This window comes from Saimiri boliviensis, chromosome 19 (genome assembly GCF_048565385.1).
Source record: "Saimiri boliviensis isolate mSaiBol1 chromosome 19, mSaiBol1.pri, whole genome shotgun sequence".
In the NCBI taxonomy this organism is placed as follows: domain Eukaryota; kingdom Metazoa; phylum Chordata; class Mammalia; order Primates; family Cebidae; genus Saimiri; species Saimiri boliviensis.
This window is the reverse complement of record NC_133467.1, coordinates 38121510-38142557: the sequence shown is the minus strand read 5'-3', so window position 1 is coordinate 38142557 and position 21048 is coordinate 38121510. Positions and strand designations below refer to the sequence as shown.

At 41.7% G+C, this 21048-nt stretch overlaps 1 protein-coding gene and 1 long non-coding RNA gene across 5 annotated transcripts in view; one reads left to right on the top strand and one right to left on the bottom strand.

Annotated features, from left to right (window-relative positions):
- Positions 1-6900, top strand: part of LOC104649915 (uncharacterized) — a 128343-nt gene extending 121443 nt beyond the window's left edge. For all 4 annotated transcript variants that reach the window (XR_012515017.1, XR_012515019.1, XR_012515018.1 and 1 more), the window contains one exon: positions 6724-6900. This is a non-coding gene — a long non-coding RNA (uncharacterized LOC104649915). The remainder of the gene's footprint in view (positions 1-6723) is intronic.
- Positions 6901-15474: 8574 nt separating this feature from the next.
- Positions 15475-20310, bottom strand: TCHHL1 (trichohyalin like 1). Its single transcript, XM_010329679.3, has 3 exons — positions 20285-20310; positions 19262-19419; positions 15475-18794 (listed from the first exon to the last, which is right to left on the bottom strand). The coding sequence occupies exons 2-3, from the start codon at positions 19397-19399 to the stop codon at positions 16266-16268; spliced, it is 2667 nt and encodes an 888-aa protein (XP_010327981.3). The 5' UTR covers positions 19400-19419; positions 20285-20310; the 3' UTR covers positions 15475-16265.
- Between the last annotated feature and the right edge of the window lie 738 nt (positions 20311-21048).

Genomic DNA, 21048 nt, shown 5'->3' with positions numbered 1-21048 from the left:
TAGAACACTCTTCCTATTCTTTACCTAGTCAACTCCTACACATCCTTCAAGGCATGACTTAAATGTCATTTCCTCAAAGAATCTCCTCTGACTTCCTGACAGAACATAACTCTTACTATTGGTTTTGTTTGTTTGTTTTTATTTTTTTGAGATGGAGTCTTTGAGATGGATTTCTGTCACCCAGCCTGGAGTGCAGTGGAGCAATCTTTTCACTGCAACATCCTTCTCCCAGGTTCAAGCTATTCTCCTGCCTCAGCCTCCAGAATAACTGGGACTACAGGCATGCCCAGCTAATTTTTGTGTATTTATTTATTTATTTATTTATTTATTTTAATGGCCAGCAGCCTGTTGAGCTGAGAGCCTCAGGGGATGACAGCTTTCCAGGCTGAAGGCCATTTTTGTGTTTTTAGTAGAGATGGGATTTCACTATGTTGGCCAGGCGGGTCTCCAAATCCTGACCTCAAGTGATCCACCCGTTTGGCCTCCCAAAGTTCTGGGATTACCAGCATGAGCCACCATGTCTGGCCATGTTGTTTTTGACTATATATTGTTATGTTTATTTTGTTTATTATCTGTAAGTTTTTTTAAGGCAGGAACCATATCTATTTTGCTGGGTACTCTTCCCAGAGCCTACAGAGATACCCGGAACATATGTGATGCTAAGTAAATATCAGTTGAATAAATGAATTATATGTGACAGGAATAATTCTAGGTGCTAGAGAAACAAAGAAAAGCATAAGAAGACATGTTCTCTGCCTTCATAGACAAGTAAACAGGTGATTATAACACACTGTGATAAGTGCCACAGGGGTGAAATGGGAGCCTATAAGACAAACACCTAAACAGGGTCACTTTGGCTGCACATAGGTAATAGATTATGGATAGTGTTGATAGGGAGGGGCAAGAATAGGGGGTAAGAGACTGATTAGGAGGTTATTGCAATAATTCAAGTCAGAGATACTGGTGGCCTAGACCACTTCAGGGGCAGTGGTTGAGGAGAGAAGTGACCAGGTCTGAGAGATGTTTATTTAGAAGTCAGAATCAGGAGGGCTTGGTGATGTAATTAGATGTAAGAAGTAAAATAGATGGAGGTGTCAAGGCTAGCAGTCAAGTTCTTGGCTTGGACAAATGAACGGGTAGTACTGCTGTATTTGCCATATTTATAAGATGATGTTTGCACAGGTTGAATTTGAGATGCTTGCGCCATAGTTAATGGAGATGCTCTATGGGTCTGAAGCTGAGGAGAGAGATCTGGTTGATGAGGTGACTGAAAGTTTCAGGATACAGAGAGTGGTTTCAGCATACAGACAATGGCTGAGGCAAGGAGAGTCCATGATATCCCCAGGAGACATGCATAGAGTGAGAAGAGAATTCCAGAGCCTATCAACTCAAGTGATGGGCAGAGGAAGAAGAACTTGAAATGACTCTGAGAGGAAACAGCTGGAGACATAAAAGGAAACCCAGGAGAGGATAGTGTCACTGGAGTCAGGCAGACAGTTCCAAGTAACAGAGTAAATGTGCAAGGAGTGAGTCCCTGTCCTTCTTACCTTCAGGACCATTCCAAACTCTTGTCTGAGAAGTGTCTTGAGTTTTGTCGCATTCAGCCTCTGGCAGTCTCCATCGCTGTCTGCATGCTTGTGGAAAACATCGATGATACTGATGCTGCTTCTCAGAAGGCAGGGAGGCATCTTGTTTTGCCAACTGAAGTGCACCTGGAATGCACCAAAAAATCTAACTTGTTTCATTTTTCTGAATCTCTATCATCCCTTCTCTCTTCATCTCTTGGAGGTAAATTACAGTGTAAAGAGGCGACCTATTTGATTGTTTTCTATCTGACTCCTTTAGAGATTGTTCTTTGAGAACCAGGACCACGTCTTATCTATTTTTTATTTATCCAGGTGCCTCAAATATAGTAGAAGTTCAATAAGTACCTGATGAATGGATACAGAAACACATGAGTGAACCCTGGTTTGAGTGGTATGTTGGATTAGGTCTGTGGTTCCCAAACTTTGCTGCACTGTGGAGTCTCCAAGGGGAGTTTAGAGAAATAAAGACTCCAAGCTCCCCCTCCAGAGAGAGTAACTCTATAGACCTGGGGTAGAGTCCTAGACTTGGCATTTAAAAAGCTCCCCACTGATTCCTTTGCAGCCTCAAGAACCACCTGACCTCGGTGATCTTTTGTAGCTAGATGGTTTTGCAACGGCAATAATAATGAATTAACTGACTGAGCAAGCATTTTTTAATTTCCTTCGTGCCAATGCCGCACTGTGTCCTGGGAATGGGAGATGAATAGGAAACAACTCCTTTCCTCAAGGAATTCAAAGCTTGGAGGAGGAGATGAGACTCAGTACAGTCTCATAAATTACAAGTAGTGGTGGCTGGGGACTAAGACAGGAGCTGTTCTTAGATGATGCCCTTCTTGAAGATGATGGAATATTTTGAAAACATAGGCAAAGTCTACTAGGATATTGCTCCTGTCATTCTAATTACAACTTGTCAGTGTTAGAAATGTCCTAGAATTCTCCAGAAACTATATCTGCACAGTCTAATTGTCTATGTAAGAATGCTAAGAAAGGAAAACATTCATAAAAACAGAAATAGAATTTGTTTTGAGGACTTACCTAGATTGCCAAGAGAAATAGAGGAGTCAGGCCTGAGAGCTTATGGAATACTGGGCTTGGGGATCCTAGTACTTATACAGGGGTTTTAATTACACCCTTTAACCTGACATCTTTTGCAGACAACAGCCTTCATGTATAATAGATGGATACATTGCCAACCAAACCCCATTCCACCTGTTTCTCCTCTCAGCGGTGCTTTTAAACTCATTTCCTTGAATGCCACCCCTATTTTGCATTTGTTCTGTGTCTACAGCCTGGCTCCTGAGGGACAGCTACCTCTCACATCTAGTGCTGCCATGATATCTTGACTGTGCTGAAGTACTCTCAAGAAAAACCCTGTGAACCAAGAGTGACCTCATTTCCTAAAAGTAAAATAAGTCAATTCATAACCTGAGCCATTTTAGTCCTGAACAAGATCTCTTTCACTGTCTGTAATTGCACATTTTATTTGGTTATATTGATGGTGAAGTGCCCAGTTGCATTAGATGCTTGCTATACTAATGATGTAAAACAAAAACGTGGATCTGCCTTATTCCCCACCTGGCCTGTTCCCTTGGCTGGCGGTTCTGTGCCTCACGATGCCTCTCCCGTGTCTGTCTGCTGCTGAAGCATAAGATGTTTGCCCTGTGTGAGAGATAACAACTTTTATTTTTGATGGGATAGCAGCAAAATGTTGGACACAGGGGAGGATCTGTGGGCTGCAGAGTTGGTGGTCTGTTGAAACGTCACTGCTTGAAAATTAAAAACCATTTTCAATTTCACCAGCTTATAAGTTGTTTCCTTGCTTCTGCAGAAATTATGTATAGGTGGATGTACTCTAATGGAATCCTTTATGATAATAAAAATAATTTCCACTCACCTTTTAAAAATTTATCAGTTTTTATTTTTAGTTCCAGGGTACATGTGCAGGATGTACAGGTTTGTTACATAGGTAAATGTGTGCCATGGTGGATGGCTGCACAGATCAACCCATCGCTGAGATACTAAGCCCAGCACCCATTTGCTGTTCTTCCTCATGCTCTCCCTCCCGCCACTCACTCTCCACCTACCTTTACTGCAGACATTTTGTAGGATTCTTTCAGAGATAGCTGGTTCTATAATCTTGTTAATGGCTACGAGGTCAGCAGTATTGGAGAAATATCTAATAGCCTATAGACATGACAAACAGATTGAAGAACTGTAAAATCAGATAAGTGAATACAGACAAATGTATTTCCTGAGGAGCATGGTAGCTTCTTTTTTTGCTGCCCACCCTGATTTTGAGGATAGCTCCACAAGGAGACACCTTTCCTATGTGGGGATACTGAGGCTGCAGGCTGCTGCTGTTTCCCAAAGCACCCTGAATTCTAAATCTTTTTTACATCTAATTTGGTTTGTCTCCTACATGACTTCTAAAATTGTCTGTAATAAAGACATTTTGAGCCTTTCCCAATGTCTGTAATAAAAATGTGAATGTCACTTCTCTTCAGTTTCTCTCCTGAACATCCCCATGGCCCTGGGCAGTTTATTTTCCTAGAATGTCCAAAGTATATTATTTATTCAAAACAAAACAAAACAGCTTTTGTGAGGAGGTATTCCAGATACTTGACTTAGTAATATTTAATCAGTTTTGAATTTGTGTAGGAAACTCTTTCAAGCCGGTGCTCAGACAGCCCCAGGCATGGGCGACTACTAAAGGAGGAGGAGGGAGGTCTTTCTCCCCAGCTTGCATGCCACCCACGCTGGGCGCCTCTGGAGGAGTTGGCTGCCCTGTGTGTCTAAAGGGCAGGGGCCTGATGAATGGGCTCCCTGTGGTCATTAGTTGCTGTCAGGGTGATTAATAAGAGTAATAGAGATAATTATAATTCTTGCTTTGAAAAGCCTTGCTTTCGAGAGGAATTGTCCTTGTGGAAATGTCTCCCCACCCTCTTGGCAAATCGTTCTTGGCAGCCTGACCTGCAGCCTCTGGGTTTTGCCTGTGGTCTCCAGGCGCTGTTGCTGATACAACCAGTCTGCTGCCCTTCTCTCCTGAGTTTGGCTCATCTGATTCCTGAACCTTCTTGCTTTTCTCCTCTCTTTCTCATTTTCTGAGGGGCTCTCTCTGTTCTCTTTTCTATCTTCCTTTTGTCTTCTCCTTCCTTTCAACATTTCAATCTCTTTCTGTTTCTCGTTGTCCCTTTCTGACCATGCCTTTTCTTACCTCTGTCTCTTCTACCTCCCTACTCCCACCCCATTCGTTCTAGACCTGAAGTCTCCATTCAGTTAGCTTTTCTTTTTCATTCTTTTATCTAAAAACTTATTAGTTTCTATCAGGGAAAATGAAAGCCAAGTAGACTGAAAATGAATACATCCAGTTCTTGCTATGAGAAGGGAAAGGGATGCTTACTGCGTGTCCACACCGGGAGACAGCCTTCCACAGTCACGCAGTGGGGAGGCCTGCTTGGTACCAGGACCCACGTTCTTTCCACTTTACCACCCACACTGCCTGTACGAACAGGACCTTTTCTGACCCAGAGTCCATCCCCAGTGGTGATAGAATGACTTCTGTGGTGACACTCTCCTGGTAATGTGGTCTTCGCCCCTCAGCATCAAGGTTTGTCTTGACACTGCCTGGGAGGAGTTTTCTGGAAAGTGTCCACAGCCATGGTTACAGATGAGAGGAGACTACCAGAGTCATTTGAAGGCATTGAATTGTCTGTAGGAAAAGCTTGGTGATTGGAGGAGTCACTGCTGGGGATGGCTACCCTGAGTGCCCATTTGGAACTTGGCTGCTGTGCAACCTCAGGCATCTTACCAAATCTCTCTGCGCCTCAGTAGTGGGATCTAGTGGTCACCATTTCTGGGATGTGTCACAAGGATATTATGTGGCTAAGGGAAACACTGGATTATAATGTGTTTTAAGCTTATTCAAAGAAAAGCTCTGTGCAAATCCCAGTTATTATGTTTATTATGAGGTTTAGCATGATTAATGCAAAGCATTTGTTCCATCCGAATGAGGCTTTTAAAAGTACACTGGAGCCAGTAATTACAGAAATGTTGGCTCCCCTAAACATGTTTGAAATTAGGAAGGGAGGTAACTGAATGAACTGGTAATGGCAGGGGACTCTCAGATCCTTGACCTGTTCTTGGTCAGCTCAGTCAAGCTTTTCTTGATCAGAAAATGGAGAAAAGCAGAAAACTCTTGTCCCTTGTGTCTTTCTTAGAAGAAGACAATGAACACAGTGGCCAAAGAATAATAACATTTAACTGACCTTCCTTATGTATCAGGATCTTTTTCTGAAACTATGATTGTTAAGGATTTGAAGTAAGACCCAAATCAGTATGGGGTATTATTCTTTTGTTTGTGATTAAAACATATGGAAGTAATTATAGATCTCAAAGTAATTTTTATTTACACTCAAATAATACATACATTCCTGATCCTTGAAAAGATTAAAACATTACAGATAACATCTAAGACTTCTTTGACTACTATTGTCTCTCCTGATTCCCTTTTACTCTTCTCAGAGGTAATGAGCATTATCAGTTTGGTGTTTTTTGTTTTTTATTTATTTATTTTTATTGCATTTTAGGTTTTGGGGTACATGTGAAGAACATGTAAGATTGTTGCATAGGTACACACATGGCAGTGTGGATTTCTGCCTTCCTCCCCATCACCTGTATCTGGCGTTTCCCCCTATGTTATCTCTCCCCAACTCCCCACCACCCACTGTCCCTTCCCTATTTCCCCCCCACAGACCCCAGTGTGTAATGCTCCCCTCCCTGTGTCCATGTGTTCTCATTGTTCAACACCCACCTATGAGTGAGAACATGTGGTGTTTGATTTTCTGTTCTTGTGTCAGTTTGCTGGAATGATGGTTTCTGGGTTCATCCATGTCCCTAAAAAGGACACGAACTCATTGTTTTTGATGGCTGCCTAATATTCCATGGTGTATATGTGCCACATTTTCCCTGTCCAGTCTATCATCGATGGGCATTTGGGTTGGTTCTAAGTCTTTGCTATTGTAAACAGCGCTGCAGTGAACATTCGTGTGCATGTGTCCTTATAATAGAACAATTTATAGTCCTTTGGGTATATACCCAGTAATGGGATTGCTGGGTCAAATGGAATTTCTATTTCTAGGTCCTTGAGGAATTGCCACAGTCTTCCACAATGGTTGAACTGATTTACACTCCCACCAACAGCGTAAAAGTGTGGCCGATTAGGAGCAGCTCTGGATTGCATCTCCCAGTGAGAGCGCCAAGGGTGAGTGGATGCCGCATTTGCAGATGGATTTTTATTGCCCACAGACCAGGAGATGCCCGGGTGGAGGAGCCCCATGGGTTGCCAGCGCGGCTGTTTTGGCCGGTGCGGCAGGTCTCCGCACAAAATACACGGTCTGGGCGCCGTTTTAGTTTGGTGTTTTTCTTTCCGAGCTTTTCCCAAGTTAGAGGTAGAGAAAACCAAGGTGAACGTGGTATACAAGTCTCCACATGGTTCTCCCCTGGGGTTTAGCCTCATTTCCTGGGCCAGAGTGTATGCTTCTTGAGACCAGAAACCACATGACCTTGTTGATCTGATTCCATGCCACTCCTAGGCCTGGCGAAGAATCATGGAGGAGTGAGGGCAATGGTGAGGAACGTTAACTAAACCTTTGAGAAAAATTATTGTCCTGCAGTTTGCTCAAGTAGAGCTGGTAACTCGCCTGGACAGGTTTCAGATTCTTTTTCAAAACCACCTCAACCCACCCAGTGGAAACCAGAATATTCTTATGGCTTTTCAAAAAAATACCTGAGCTTTAAGTGTGATCCAGAGGGCTCGACAAAGAGGCACTGCTGCTGAGAGGCTTCCTGTCTGCCTCAGGCTCCCTGTCTCGGCCTCCAGGTATCCTCATCCTCATGCTCCACTTGCTCAGACATGGATCTAAAGGAAACTGCCGTCCATCTTTCCGGGGGCCCCTTCAGGGGCAGTTATGTGTCCTCCGCCAACCTCAGCAGTGGCTCTGAAACATTCCCCAATTTCTCCTTCAGTGGTTTGTGGAGGTCGGGAAGAAATGCATGTAGTATTTCCTGGAGGTTCTTGACAATCCTAATGTTGTCATGAACCCTGCTGACCCGTTCAGGCGACATGTACATCCAGACACATATCGATAGTGATGGAAGAATTCCATCTTTTCTTCAAATTCCGTTTTCTTTCCATAAAGTGGTGTCTATTTTCCCCACTAGAATGCAGAAACATGAGGGCGAGACTTGGTCTGCTTTGTTCACCGCTTTATTCCCAACACTTAGAAATTGCTTACCAGGTGGAGTCATGTAGTAAATATTTGTTAAAAAACAAATCAACAACTCTAATTACCATATTTTTCCCCCTTTAAGAAAAGTTTCTACACTGTTTATAGGTGCCCTGCCCAGCCAGGGCTGCGCTGAAGTAGTTGGCAGGAGTTGGATGATGAAGCTTTATTCATGCCTTGGGCTGCACGCTCTCCAGTTGTTTCACTGGAGCAGGTCTTGTCTTCTCGACTATGTGAGCTGCTTGGGGACAGAGATCAAATTTTGTTCTTCTTAACTACTTAACACTTGAAATGGGCCTAGGTTCCATTAGTGATTGTTTATCTGTTTATCGTTCTGTAAAAGGATTAGAGGTTGCCAAGGGGGAGTCACAGTGTGTGCTCATTAACTGCTTATTGACTGACTGATTAGTGATGGCAAATCCTGATGAGGTCACATTGACCCTAAAGACAGAGTGGATGTGGCTGTTGAAGCTGCATTTGGGTCCTTTATGTAGAATTCTGGTTTCTTCTTGCAGAGTGTGATGTCTCTGACTGGTTCCTGAAGGTCCTTGGCTCTTTCTTCCACCATCCTTAACATAGATTCTGACAAACATATTCCTGGCATTAAGAGTGGTTATAAAACTGGAAACATATCACTGTATATAAACCAAAGTATGTCTTTTTCCACTACTTATAGTCTTTGAGAGAGACTTGATTTTTCCCTTTTTAGTGTATTTATTTGTAGCCTCTGCATATAGATTTGAAGCTACTTATACACAGTAAAGTGGTTAAATAAAAAGAAGCAGAAGATTAGAACTAGGGAAAAAGAAAATTCAGATTTGTCAATCATAAAGGTCAACATACTTGCTGTTACTACTCTTCAATCTTGGCTCAGGGCTTTCCGGCAGCAATTCCCGAAGGAAAACACCATCAGTTAAAGGGCCTTCATAATCAGAAGGTAAGATAACTATGTACACTTTTTGTGGCCAAAGAGAGCATTTCTCAGAACTGAACTCTAAAAGAAATGCCTCATGGGGCACTTGATACATTTGGGTATCTCATGATAAAATGGACAAAGTTCTCAACAGCATTTTGACAGCCAAAGAAGTGGTGACTTTCACATGTGTGTTTCTTAACAGTTTTGACAAAAATTGAGCACATGAATAAGGAGGTTTTATTTAATGGGCATAAAAATTAAGGATGTGACTTCAATATGTAACTCAATGAAAACTATTATGAATTGTAGATGAATGTGGTCCCTCTGTGTGGCTTTCTCAAGAGTTAGTTGGAGCCAGTGGTAGAGTTTAGGTTATCTGAGGAGTGAGGAAATTTATGTTTCATACTCAGTCATCCATATCCCTCTAGCAGGAGTGTCGGGGTTGGCGTTTCTGCATGGTGCTCCCTCAGCACTGTGGTGGAGTGTGGATCTTTCTGTGTTAAACTCAGAGGAGCAAGTGTCAGGCAGAATGACACGAAAATGGAAGTGCTAAGGCAGTCCTACCACCTTGTAAGAGACACTGCATTGCCGGGAGATGGGCCACAGGGGCTCTCTTTCTCTTAATTACACAGGAGCATCCTGGACTTAATGAATTCACTGAATTATTTGCAATGATGGAAAGCAGAGTACACAGATCAGCCAGGCAAGTAGAATGAGTATTAGATTTAATTACTGGGTGATTCTGATTGGTGGTGGGAACTAGCCTCCGCCTACACTGTTTGAAGGCTTTGATCAGGGAACACTATTCAGTGCACTGGGATCTTCAATAGGTCCCTCAAAATCCCTGCAGCAAGGGGTGTAACCACTGACTCAGCATGAGGTCAACCTAGGCAAAGCTGGGCTAGAAGGAAAAGGTGGCATTTGTGAAGCTGTTTTCGTTAGACTACTCCTTTCGTGTCATGGATCCAGATTTGAATGCCCTCCTGATGATCAAACAATGAAGTAATATGCGGAGGTATCCTGTGCCCAGAGGGCCAAAATCTGAGATGTAGAAGAAGCTGAGGCTGGGAGCTTGGGAAGCCTGTGGGTGCTTTGCTTCTTCTCCTCCAAGCACCCCCCAACACACACACACACACACACACATACACACACACACACACACACACACACACGCACCGAGGATGCTAAGTGACCTTGGGTGAGTTGATCCCTTTCTTTGGGTCTCACTCAGCCTTTCTGCCAACTATTAGCAGACCTCTTGTTCTGATGTTAGGAATCCCTAGAAAAGGGCTCCTAACCTACTTTTAGTAATTGGTAAACTTCTTGAGATTTTGTGCAACGTTTTAAGCACATACACAAAATGAAGCACAGAGGAGTTAAGGAACTTGCCCACAGACACACTGTAAGTGACTGGCAGATTCAGAATTGAATCTGATTTGGGCATAGTCTGACTCCTGAACCTGTGTTCTTAACCACTACTCCTTTCTGCCTTTCTCATTTCCCCACTTCTTAGATTCTTGTCTCTTGACGTTTCGAGGAGGAATCATGAATTTCTATTTGCCATTGCCATCATAACCAGTAGAAGTAATGCACTTTGAATGGTATAGGCATGCCTTAAAGGTAGACATTGAGTGCTTTGTGGGGCATCGATCTGCAAGGGTCGATCCTCCCAAACTTGCTGTCCTAGGGTTTGGTAATCAATCATGGAAACATGCCACTTTTTTTTTTTTTTTTTTTTTTTTTTGAGACAGGGTCTTACTCTGTCACCCAGATTGGAGTGCAGTGGTGCAATCATGGCCCACTACAGCCTTAACCCCCTGGGCTTAAGCTATCCTCTGGTCTCAGCCTCCTAAGTAGCTGGGACTACAGGCTTGCACTAGCAGGCCTGACTAATTTTTGTGTTTTCTGCCCACTTCAGCCTGGGAATTATAGGCGTGAACCACAGCAGCTGGCTGGAAATATGCCACTTTCTCAGGGAGAAACATGCCATTTTTTCAGAGATCTTCTATGATCCTTGGATTAACTTAGGTCTCCCTATTAGTTTATTTTCTCATAGCACTTGTTGACATTTGTACTTATGCACTGCTTTGTGTTGATAATTTTAGAAGACTCTCTTCCCCCATCAGACTGTATGCTCTGTGAGGTCAAGAATTGTCCATTTTGTTAATCACCGTATACCCTGTATACATGGTTTAGTAGGTGGTCAATTGTTGAATTAATAGATGAATAAAGTATCTCTCATATTTGGTACTATTCCAGGTTCAATGTTTAATAGCAAACAGATACATATCGAGCACCTACTCATGCCAGGTGGTTTGCTGGGCACTTTCATATTTATTATTCCACTTATTCTTTTTAAACATATTTTCTTATTGATGAATATTCAGATCATAAGTGTATAACTTGATGAATTATTACAAAGTAAGCACTTCCATGTAACCACTGACCAAATCAAGAAATAGAACATTAATCAACACCCCAAAGTCCCCATGTTATACCCCCTCCCTCCTCCCTAGTGGTACCATTATCCTGACTTCTAATACCATAGATTAGCATTTTGTTTTTGTTTTTGAACTTTATGTAAATGCAGCCACTCAGTATGAAGGCTTTTGTTCGGGCTTAATTTTGTCAACATTATGCTTGTGAAGTTCTTCTGTGTCTCATTGCTGTGTAATAGTTCATTGTCTGAATATAGCTCAATTTGCTGTCGTCCATTTTCAGTTAGTAGATCTTTGTATTGTCTTCTCCTTTGGGCTGTAACAAAACATGCTGCAATGGATATTTTTCAACATGTCTTATAGTGCATTTCTGTTGAATTATCTACCTGGGCTGGAGTTACTTAGTCATGGAGTTGGCATATGTTTAGCTTTAGAGATACTGCCCTACAGTTCTCCAAGATGATTATTATATCAATTTATTCTCCTGCTACTAGTGTGAAAGTTCTAGTTGCTCTACATCAGGCGTCCCCAAACTATGGCCCCGCGGGCCGCATGTGGCCCCCTGAGGCCCTTTATCCGGCCCCCCGCCGCACTTCAGGAAGGGGCACCTCTTTCATTGGTGGTCAGTGAGAGGAGCACAGTATGTGGCGGCCCTCCAACGGTCTGAGGGACAGTGAACTGGCCCCCTGTGTAAAAAGTTTGGGGACACCTGCTCTACATCTTTGCACACATTTGACATTATTGCTTGTAAATTTCAGACGTTTGATAGGTATGAGTGGTTCTCACCCTGATTTAATTTGCAATTATCTGATATCTGATGCGGTTGAGTATCTCTTTTATTGGCCTTAAAATTATCTTCTTTTATGTCTTGTCTTTTTTTTAGAAACGAGATTGCCTTTTACTCATTGACGTATAGGCGTATGTTGTTTCTTCTGCCTACTAGCTCTATTTCTTTTTAATTCTTTGCAAAAACTGTGAGTTATAATGACGTTTTATACAGACAGATACTGAGCTCACAGAAGTCAAGTCATTTGCTCAAGGACACTTGGTGGTATTAGGGTATAAAAATTATTCCTTCTCTTCAGTGGCTTAGAATCTATTTGGTTGGGGAAATAATGCTGAGAACAATTAGTGTGTAATATTAGCTAGTAAGTATTAAAGTATTAATTTGGGTGGTGCAGACTATGAATGATATAATAGTTAAAGGATCAGTGTGAGCTTTCTAGTGGAGGTCAGATTTAGTTTAAGGCTTGAAGGATAGATATCATTGAGGAAGCAGAGACGAAATTAAAAAAAAACAACACACACATTTCAGGGAGGGTGACCACAATAGCAGAGGCACAGAGATGGAACTAATGCTACTACTAACAACTTGCCTTTGAATAGCTCTTTGCAGAACTTTCCACCTGTCTTATGCAGGGATGTGAGTGCAGGGACCATAACTGTTCCATTCACTCAGGTATGTCCAGTGTACACTGTGGTGCTGACACATGACCAGTGCTTAATAAATATGTTCAAATAAAATGAATGAATGAGTGAATTCAATCCCAATAGTGCCCCCTGTAAACTTAGTAGGATAGAATTTAAATGATTAAGGTAAGGGTTAAAAGTTAAGACAATTAGATGACCAACCTATGGCTTCTGAAAGATTTCTGTAGAAACTAGTGGTAAATTGTAATTAGAGAGATGATTACAAAGAATCTGATCAGTTTAAACTTGATGTGGCATGTAGAAAAGCATAAAGCGTCACTGAGAGGTCTTCAACAGAGGGAGGTGAAAAGGTGCAAATGGTGTTTTGCAATATTCATGAGTGATTGAATGGGGACTGGACAGGAAGCAGGGGGACAGCTAAGTAGAGTCTGTTGCAAGGATATAGGCACTCATTTATGTATTCAACAAACATTTATTGAAACAGTAGAATATAGCTGGCACTAAATTTTACGCTAATGAAGAATAAGAATAGCAAGGTGTGTAAGTTGAGAGCCTTGCCACCAAGGAGTTTATAGTCTAAGAGAAGAGCTTAGACAAGCACACAAATAATTATAACTCAATAAATAATGATTTTTTAAAAAGGCGTAAAGACTATGGAGTTCAGAGGAGGATAAGATCTGCTCTAGCCAGGGCATCAGGAAGGAATCAAGTGGGACTCTGGAACCGCGTCCTGCCTGCCTCTGCCTCCCTGCTCCCCTGCCTCCTCTCTATCACATTACCTTCTGTTATTACCCAGAATTATCTTGTTTGTTTATTGTTGTTTGTCTCTCCCTTCCTTCAGTAGAACACAAGCTCCAAGATGACGAGCCAGCTTGTTTTGGACACTGCTGTATCCCTAATGCTTCATCTAATATCTGGCACTAACATGGATTAAAAAAAAAATTGGAACGAATACAAAAACTGTCATCAGCATTAGATCCCATAAGAACAGGGTTTGGTCATTCAGGAAAAGCTGTGGGGAGAGATATTATTTTAGGTGGAGGGTACGTGAAATCCTACAGGGAATAGAGAATGAAAGATGGATCTAGAATATGGGCTTAAGAAAAACTACTTAGCTAACAGTAGATTAGATATGAAGAAGGAGACGCGGTAAATGATGATTCCAAAGTTTGTGCCTTTGAAACATGATAGAACGAAGATAGAATGACAGTAGGAAGGGAATTGAGAAGAAAAGCCAGTTTGTCTGGAAGTGGTTGACAATAGAAGGCATCATATCTGTGAGCATTTGTAGAGACTGGATTGAAGTGCACAGCCAGGTTTGAACAGGGTGAATTGAGACTCATCAGTGTGAAAGAGATGATAGTAACTTGAACCAAGCATGGGTTCTCATGAGGAGAAAGTTCATAAAAAGAGGAGTCCTTGGAAAGGGCCCAGTCTTGGGAACTGGATGACAGGAATTAACTAGGGAGATGGGGAAGGTCCAGTAAAGGGAGTATTTCAGGGAAGACAGTCATTGGTGTCTGCTGTCCAGAACTGTGGAAGTTGGAGGTCTTTAGGCTTATTGGATGGAGGGCAACATCACCTTCAAAGGAATACTTCTTGAAGGATGATGACAAAAAAAATGTTCAGCTAACTTTTCTTCTTTCTGCCCACCATTCTATTAGGGCTGATTGCTAGAATGCTAAGAGAATGTTTAAAAACTGTTGCTATTAAGTTCTTTATTTTTTCAGTTAAGAAAATAAAATACGCTTAGTACAGAAAATTTTTATTTCTTTTTCTATTTTAGTAGAGATTAGATCTCACTGTGTTGCCCAGGCTGGTCTCAAACTCCTGAGCTCAAGTGATCTTCCCATCTTGGCTTCCTAAAGTCCTGGGATTACAGGCATGAGCCACTGCCCATTAATTTAATGGCCTCAGTAAACCATATAGGTAAACTTTTCTGCTTTTCAGCTGTTCCTGTTTCCCTGTGAATTGTACATCCTCTGCTCTGACTACCAGCACCACTGCCACTGGAGCTGTTTTGTCAGTCACATTTTCTTCAGTATCAACGAGGATTTCAACTGTTTATTGGCCATCTGTATAGCTTCTTTTGTGAATTTATTAATCATGAAGTTTTTCATTTTTATGGACTCAGGTACCTATTGCCACATTGCTTGCTAAAAGGGATAAGTTTATGCTCTAGTATATATATACACACACACTAAAATTATATATAATTATATATTAAATAATTATATATAATTTTATAAACTAAAATTATTATGCATAATTTTTTTCTTTAGTAAGTCTATAGTATATGTGTGTGTGTATGTATGTATGTATATATATATATATATATATATATATATATACTAGAGCATAGACAAACTAACAGAAAAACATATATTTTTCTTTTTTGTGAATTGTTTCATCTCTTGCTCATTTAAAATAATAGGTATTTTTAGAGATAGTGATTTAGAGATAGTGATTCATGTTTTGGTGTAGAATGAAAAGACTTGAAAATATTGGAGGGAGAGGGTATATACTTGGATTTTAGGCTCTGGAAAGTGTGAAGGTTGATGTGAAAGAATACTGAACCTCAAAGGCAGAATGCAATGGGAGATGGAGGATTGGATTGCTTTTTGGCTTCAGGAAACGTAGTGTGATAACAATTTTATTCCTTTCCTGAGTCATGACTAAGCTTGGAGAGTATCATACTTTAATTATAGTCTTTTGTAAAAACACAAATAACTAAGATTGTTTTTGTTTTTGATCAGTGTCTCCAAGGCAAGATAGAGAATGAAGGATAAAAAAAAATGAACCAACAAAAGAAATTGATCATCAGGTTGTTTAATTATCAGTTTGAATTTAATGCCCTCATCAGACCATATAAATAAATCTTTAGTAGGCTCACTGGATGACTGGTTACAAGAGCTTCTTATGAAATCAAGCACACTTTAGATTTGTGTTTTCTGTCTCATAATTATTCTGATTGTTTATTTGAGCCAGAAGCTATGAACAGTTTGTGTAAGGAATGGGATTTAATAAAAATTTGTTGGATGAGTAGTCAAGGGCTAGAAAACTCTAATTAAGTTACAGTGATATCTAAAGTTACTTTGAAGGGTAAAATTTTAGGATGAACTTGAAATACTTCTAGGAAATGTCACGAAGCAGAGTAATCTATATTTATGAATTAATATTTTATGATTATGAGAGAGTATTGCAGAGTCTCATAATTTCTTACTGCTACATTTTAAATTCAATGAAATCAGTTGGAAAAATTGGCACCTGCTAAAGTTATGGAAGGAATTTTTAATGACAGGTCCATTGAAATAAATTGTCTCATGACAAAGTCCATTCTGGCACTTGGAAGTAGCATTATCTGGTAGGAGTTTTACAGACTGGATTTGTTTGGTCAGATGTTTTTTTGGTGGTGGCTCCCACTGCTGAATACTTTATTATTTGCTCTTGTAGAAACTTAGGAAGGGAATTTAAAAGATTGTTAATCTGCATATGAATGTTTACACGTGAATATTGAGGGTGATTGGGAGAGAAGATGGGGGCATGTTGAGATGATAATGATTCATTGCTTCGTGGTGCTTGCCTCCCTTTGTGGTACCAGCCTCTCTCTCTAAGCGTGACCCTGCTTAACTTCCAAGGCCTGGGGAGCTGGTGTTTCCTGTGCACCAGCAGGACTCTCATCAAGTGGAAGTTCCCTGGTGTATGGTTGTGATGCTTGGCTGTAGTTGAAAAAGACAGAACAATCTGACATCTCACTGGTGAGGGATACACTGCAAAGCCCTGGGCCTGATGCCTGAGCTATCTGAACTTGCTTTTGATGCTCCTCTTGGTTTATATTTGTTTCCTGCAGTATCTTCTGCTGTAGGTACTGGTATAGTGGACTGGAATGGACAGTACTCTTCTCCACAGAAGAGGACTCTTGGACTCTCTGCATCTGCTTTTTAAGACTTGACCAGGAGACTGAAGAATTGTGCTCTTTCTTTATTGGACTTTGTTGGTTATCACCGTCTCCTGCCAGCTCTTGGGGACCTTCATCTTCCTCCTCCAGTGTTACAGGTTCCTCTCTTTCAAGTTGTATCTGGGGGGAGGCTGAAGTGTCCTCATCCAGCCTTTTTAACAAAGTATCCTTGGCCTCTGGTGCTCTACCTTTCTCTTCTTTGCTACTTGGGCCTTGAACCTTTAATTTATTTCTGCTCTCTCCCTTTCCAGGGAGCTGCATCAGAGAAAGCTGTTCAGTGAAGTCTTCATCCAGGGCACCTGTGATCTCTATTTCCAGGGACTTTCTGTTTTCATCTCCTACTGTGGATTCCTGTGCTTCTGGGTGTCCATTGGGCTCCACAGCTGCACCTGGGCCTTTGGTTCCTGAGCCTTGACTCTTGTGTTTTTCTCTGGCAGGCTGTTCCCGGTCTTCTGTGAGCTGTGTATCCTCTCCTCTGACTGCCAGCACCACTGCCTCCTGAGCTCTGTTTTTCTCACCAGATGTTCCCTGCCTCTGGGTACTGGGGTTATTATTGTGACCTTCTTGCCCAGACTTTCCATGTGGGTACCTTTGACTCTGGGAATCCCCTTGCATAGGCAGTTCACCTGTCTTTGAGCTGCTGTTACCTTCCTCTGAAGCCAGGCTGTTGAGAGTTTCAGAAGACCCCTCATCGTTCTGTGTGATTGCTGCCTCAGGGTCCTCCCTCTGGTAACCATCCTCCTCCTCAACTGGTTTGTCATGAGTCTTGGTGACCCTACCGTTTTCTCCTGCAGACTGCTTCTCAAGTGGTGCTAAATCTCGGGTCTTTTCTTTTGCCTCCAGTGTCCTTTCTGCTGCAGGTGCATTTTTGCTGTTCACAAATGCTTCTGCTGTGCCTTCTTCAGTGTGTTCTGCGTCTTCTCCTGAGACTGCTGCCCCTTCAAGTTCAGGGTGAGTTTGATCTCCTCCTTCTGAGCTTAGATATTGTGTCTCAGAACCTTTTTCAGCATCTTTTGATTTTGATAATCCTTGGAGTTCCTGATACTTCCCATCCTGTGTTTGGGTTTGCAGAACTTGTGGCTGAGTTTTTCTGTCATGTTCTTTCTGTCCTGCTGTTCCATGGGTCTCGGGGCCTCTCCTCTCTTTCCTTTCATCTCTCATGTCAGATGATTCTGAACCATTTCTGTGATCACCTTGGTCTTGCAGGTCCTTTGTTTCACATTCTTTTTCTTGGGCCTCAGATGTTCTACCGTAATCCTCAGTTTCACCTGAATTCTTTGTCTCAGCTGGTATCTGGTCAGCATCCTTTTCTGGTTCTTGATTGTCAAATGTTCTACAGATATCCTCAGGATCAGTTGATTTCTGTGTCTGAGATGGTTTCCTGGCAGCAGCTTCTTCTGGCATGTCAGCATGCTCTGAATTGGGTTCATCTTCCCCTTGCTGGGGTGGTTCCTGTGTGTTAGAGTGTTTCTCCTTTTCTATGCTAACTTCCTGGTCTTCATATGGTCTCTGTGTTGCTTCTTGTGCTGGTGAACTTTGGGTTCCCAAATTTCCTTCCTGTTCTCCAAACTGGTCTCTTATCTTGGAAACACTTTGACCCCTGGCTGGTTCATCTCTCTCTCGGGGGATCTCCTTATCCTGTCCCTTTCTCTCTGTGGGACTGCTGGTCTGTTTTGATCCTTCCATTGGCTTCTTTGTCTTAAGTTGGCCTTCATTGTCTTCTGTTGTTGGTACATATTGGGCCACTTCCTGACTCTGTTCACCTCCTTCCAGGTGTTGGTTCTTAGGGTCATTGTGTTCAGATGCTTCTCCTGGAAAGTTGTGAGTCTTGGCTTCTCTCCATGGGTCCACTCTGTTGTTTCCAACTGCTCCACTTTCTTCAGGCATGAGCTGAGATGAGAATGCCATTCCTGATGGAAGCATCCTCTCTTCTTGAGTTGGTGAAGTTCCTGCTGTCCACTGAGCATCTCCAGTGGCTGTCTGAAGATCCACATCATCTGGCTTCTCCTTCTCTGGTTTAGTCACCTGTCTTAATTTTGAACTTAGTAATGATTGTATGTCAAGATAACAGAGGTTCAACAAGTTGAAGATTGCAAGAACAAATTCATCAAAACTGATGATGTAATTACTGTCAATATGCAGAAGATTCAAATTTTTTTCCACAGCATGAAGGACACATGGCTGCATGAAAACACAGTGAGAAATTAGCTTATTTATATGTGGTCCAGTGTCCTGAGTGTCCCCCAAGAATTCTATTTTTCTGAACCCATTCCTCAGTAACTGGTTAACTTTCCCAGAATAGCAAGAATTTACTGGTTCTGCATGCCATTTTTTTTTTAATCAGAGAGATATACCTGAGAAGGAACACTTATGTCCGTTGTGAGTTGCATTTTGATGCATAAGGGTTTGTGACTCCTTTCAGAAGTCAGCTTTGTGGAAGCAATAATCTCAGTGATGAAAAACTCATTTTCTCTAAGCAATTGCACAGAGTAGGGAACTGAGATTAGAAATGGTCGTTCAAGAGTCAGTGAGTGCTGAGAGCTGGTAGCTAAGTTTAAAATGGATGGGGATCACACATGCACATCTTGCTTGGAATGTAAAGAAAGGGTGAGTGGGAAAGAATTTCCACAGCTCTGTGAGTAGCTCACCTGAAGAAAGTCCCCAAACTCGCCCTGGAGGAGTTGCTTCAGTTCTCTGCCGGTCAGTGTTGTCTGGTTACTGTCCTCACTGGCATATTTGTGGAATGTCTCAATTACACAGAGGACATCTCTCAGGAGCCGAGGCATCTTCACAAACTCAAGAGAGGCTGCGAGAAAGAACAAAGAAAGCTCATTTTCCAGGATGGGTCCTTCAGGAAGGAGATACCAACATCATCCTTTTTGTTCCTCCCCCATCTCCACTGCATCCCCTGCTCTATTCTGTATCTTAAAATATTATATCTGAACACCAGGGGTGATTTAGTTTTGTACCAGACATTGTGGTGAGATCATATCTCACCACAACGCTTAGGTAGGTATTAGAAGAGACAATTCTCCCCACCCTTCAGTAAACAGCAGCATGCATGTGCTTAGATAAAACTTCATTGCAAAAGGAAGGTGATAAGAAAACTCAAGCATAAGGATGAAAATGCACAAATGAAGCCAATAGAGTTGGACTCATTCTTCCAGCCTTGTCTGAGAATGTCTATCCACTCTTCTCTCCCTTTGGCTCAGTCTAGCCTCTTCTGGTTAGGAGGGTATAACCTTTAAAGTTAGTAAAGCTTCTAGTGGAAAGAGAAGTCACACCATAAAAATCAACCCCTATGTTTGCAGGTGGAAACAACATGCTTTAACCAAGAACACACTATTCCGTGTACCAACCCTTAGTCATTCATTTTCCATCCTTTAAATATTTCTACATTTTCATTGTATTAGAGATCTGATCCTGTGCCTTGTTGAATAATATTCATGCCTATGACATACAAACAATTTATGTTTTTTTTTAAAAAGGAAAATGATCAGAGAAGTTCCATAAGCAAAGAATGCATTTCGGTGGCGGGTGCTCCCAGTTTATTATTATTAATAGGGGTTGACGTAGATTTAAAGTGTGTTTCCTCTGAAATCCTCTCACAATCTCACATATAAGAAAAACGGCAGCTGAAATTCCAAGTATGCTCAAGCAGATGGACTTACCTAGTTCACAAGTGAGAGCAGGTAGACCGTGGGGCAGCGGGTTATGAGCTGACAGCAGGAGCTGGAACCTTTTATTGAGTCCCTAATTGCGCAGTTAAGGAGACACCCTCTAGGTTTAATGACCTGATTTATCACCACCAAGCCCAATCTTTCCTCCTCTGTTATCAGTTGTCTTAATTTTATTTCCTTCTTTAGGCAGTTTCAATGAAATCTTAGCTTCAGATGCATCAAAAGAAAGGGGAAGGGGTTTCTTGATTCATTTACTGACTTTTGGAGATTATAGTTTTGAAGGATCTTCAAGGTAGTGTTGGCTTCCCTCCCTTATTTTTTAACCTAAGGACATAATTACATTTCTGTTTGACAAATCATAGCGCTGGCAGGGACCTCGTAAGTCATCTGATTCCTCTGTCTGCCCACAGGATGGCCTGTATTTGACCCAACCCTGAGAGAGGGGTGTCAATCATGTGTTTAAAAATGAAGGCCCCTATTTAGCCATGTGACAGAAGTGGAGATACCAGTTGATTCAGGTGTTTTAATGCTCTGCTCTCCTAGCCTAGAGGCAGACTTAGAAAAAAAAATTTTGCTTAGTGGGCAAAGTCTTGCTTACTTAAGATGTACTATTTTGAAAATGTGATTGAGATCTGCTTTTAAAAGACATTTTTACTATTCAAGGAGCTTGGAACTGATCATCTATATTACTGTGTTCTCTCTGTAAAGGGGAAAGGGGGATGTTGAAATCATCAAGCTGAGAACCGAGGTGAGTC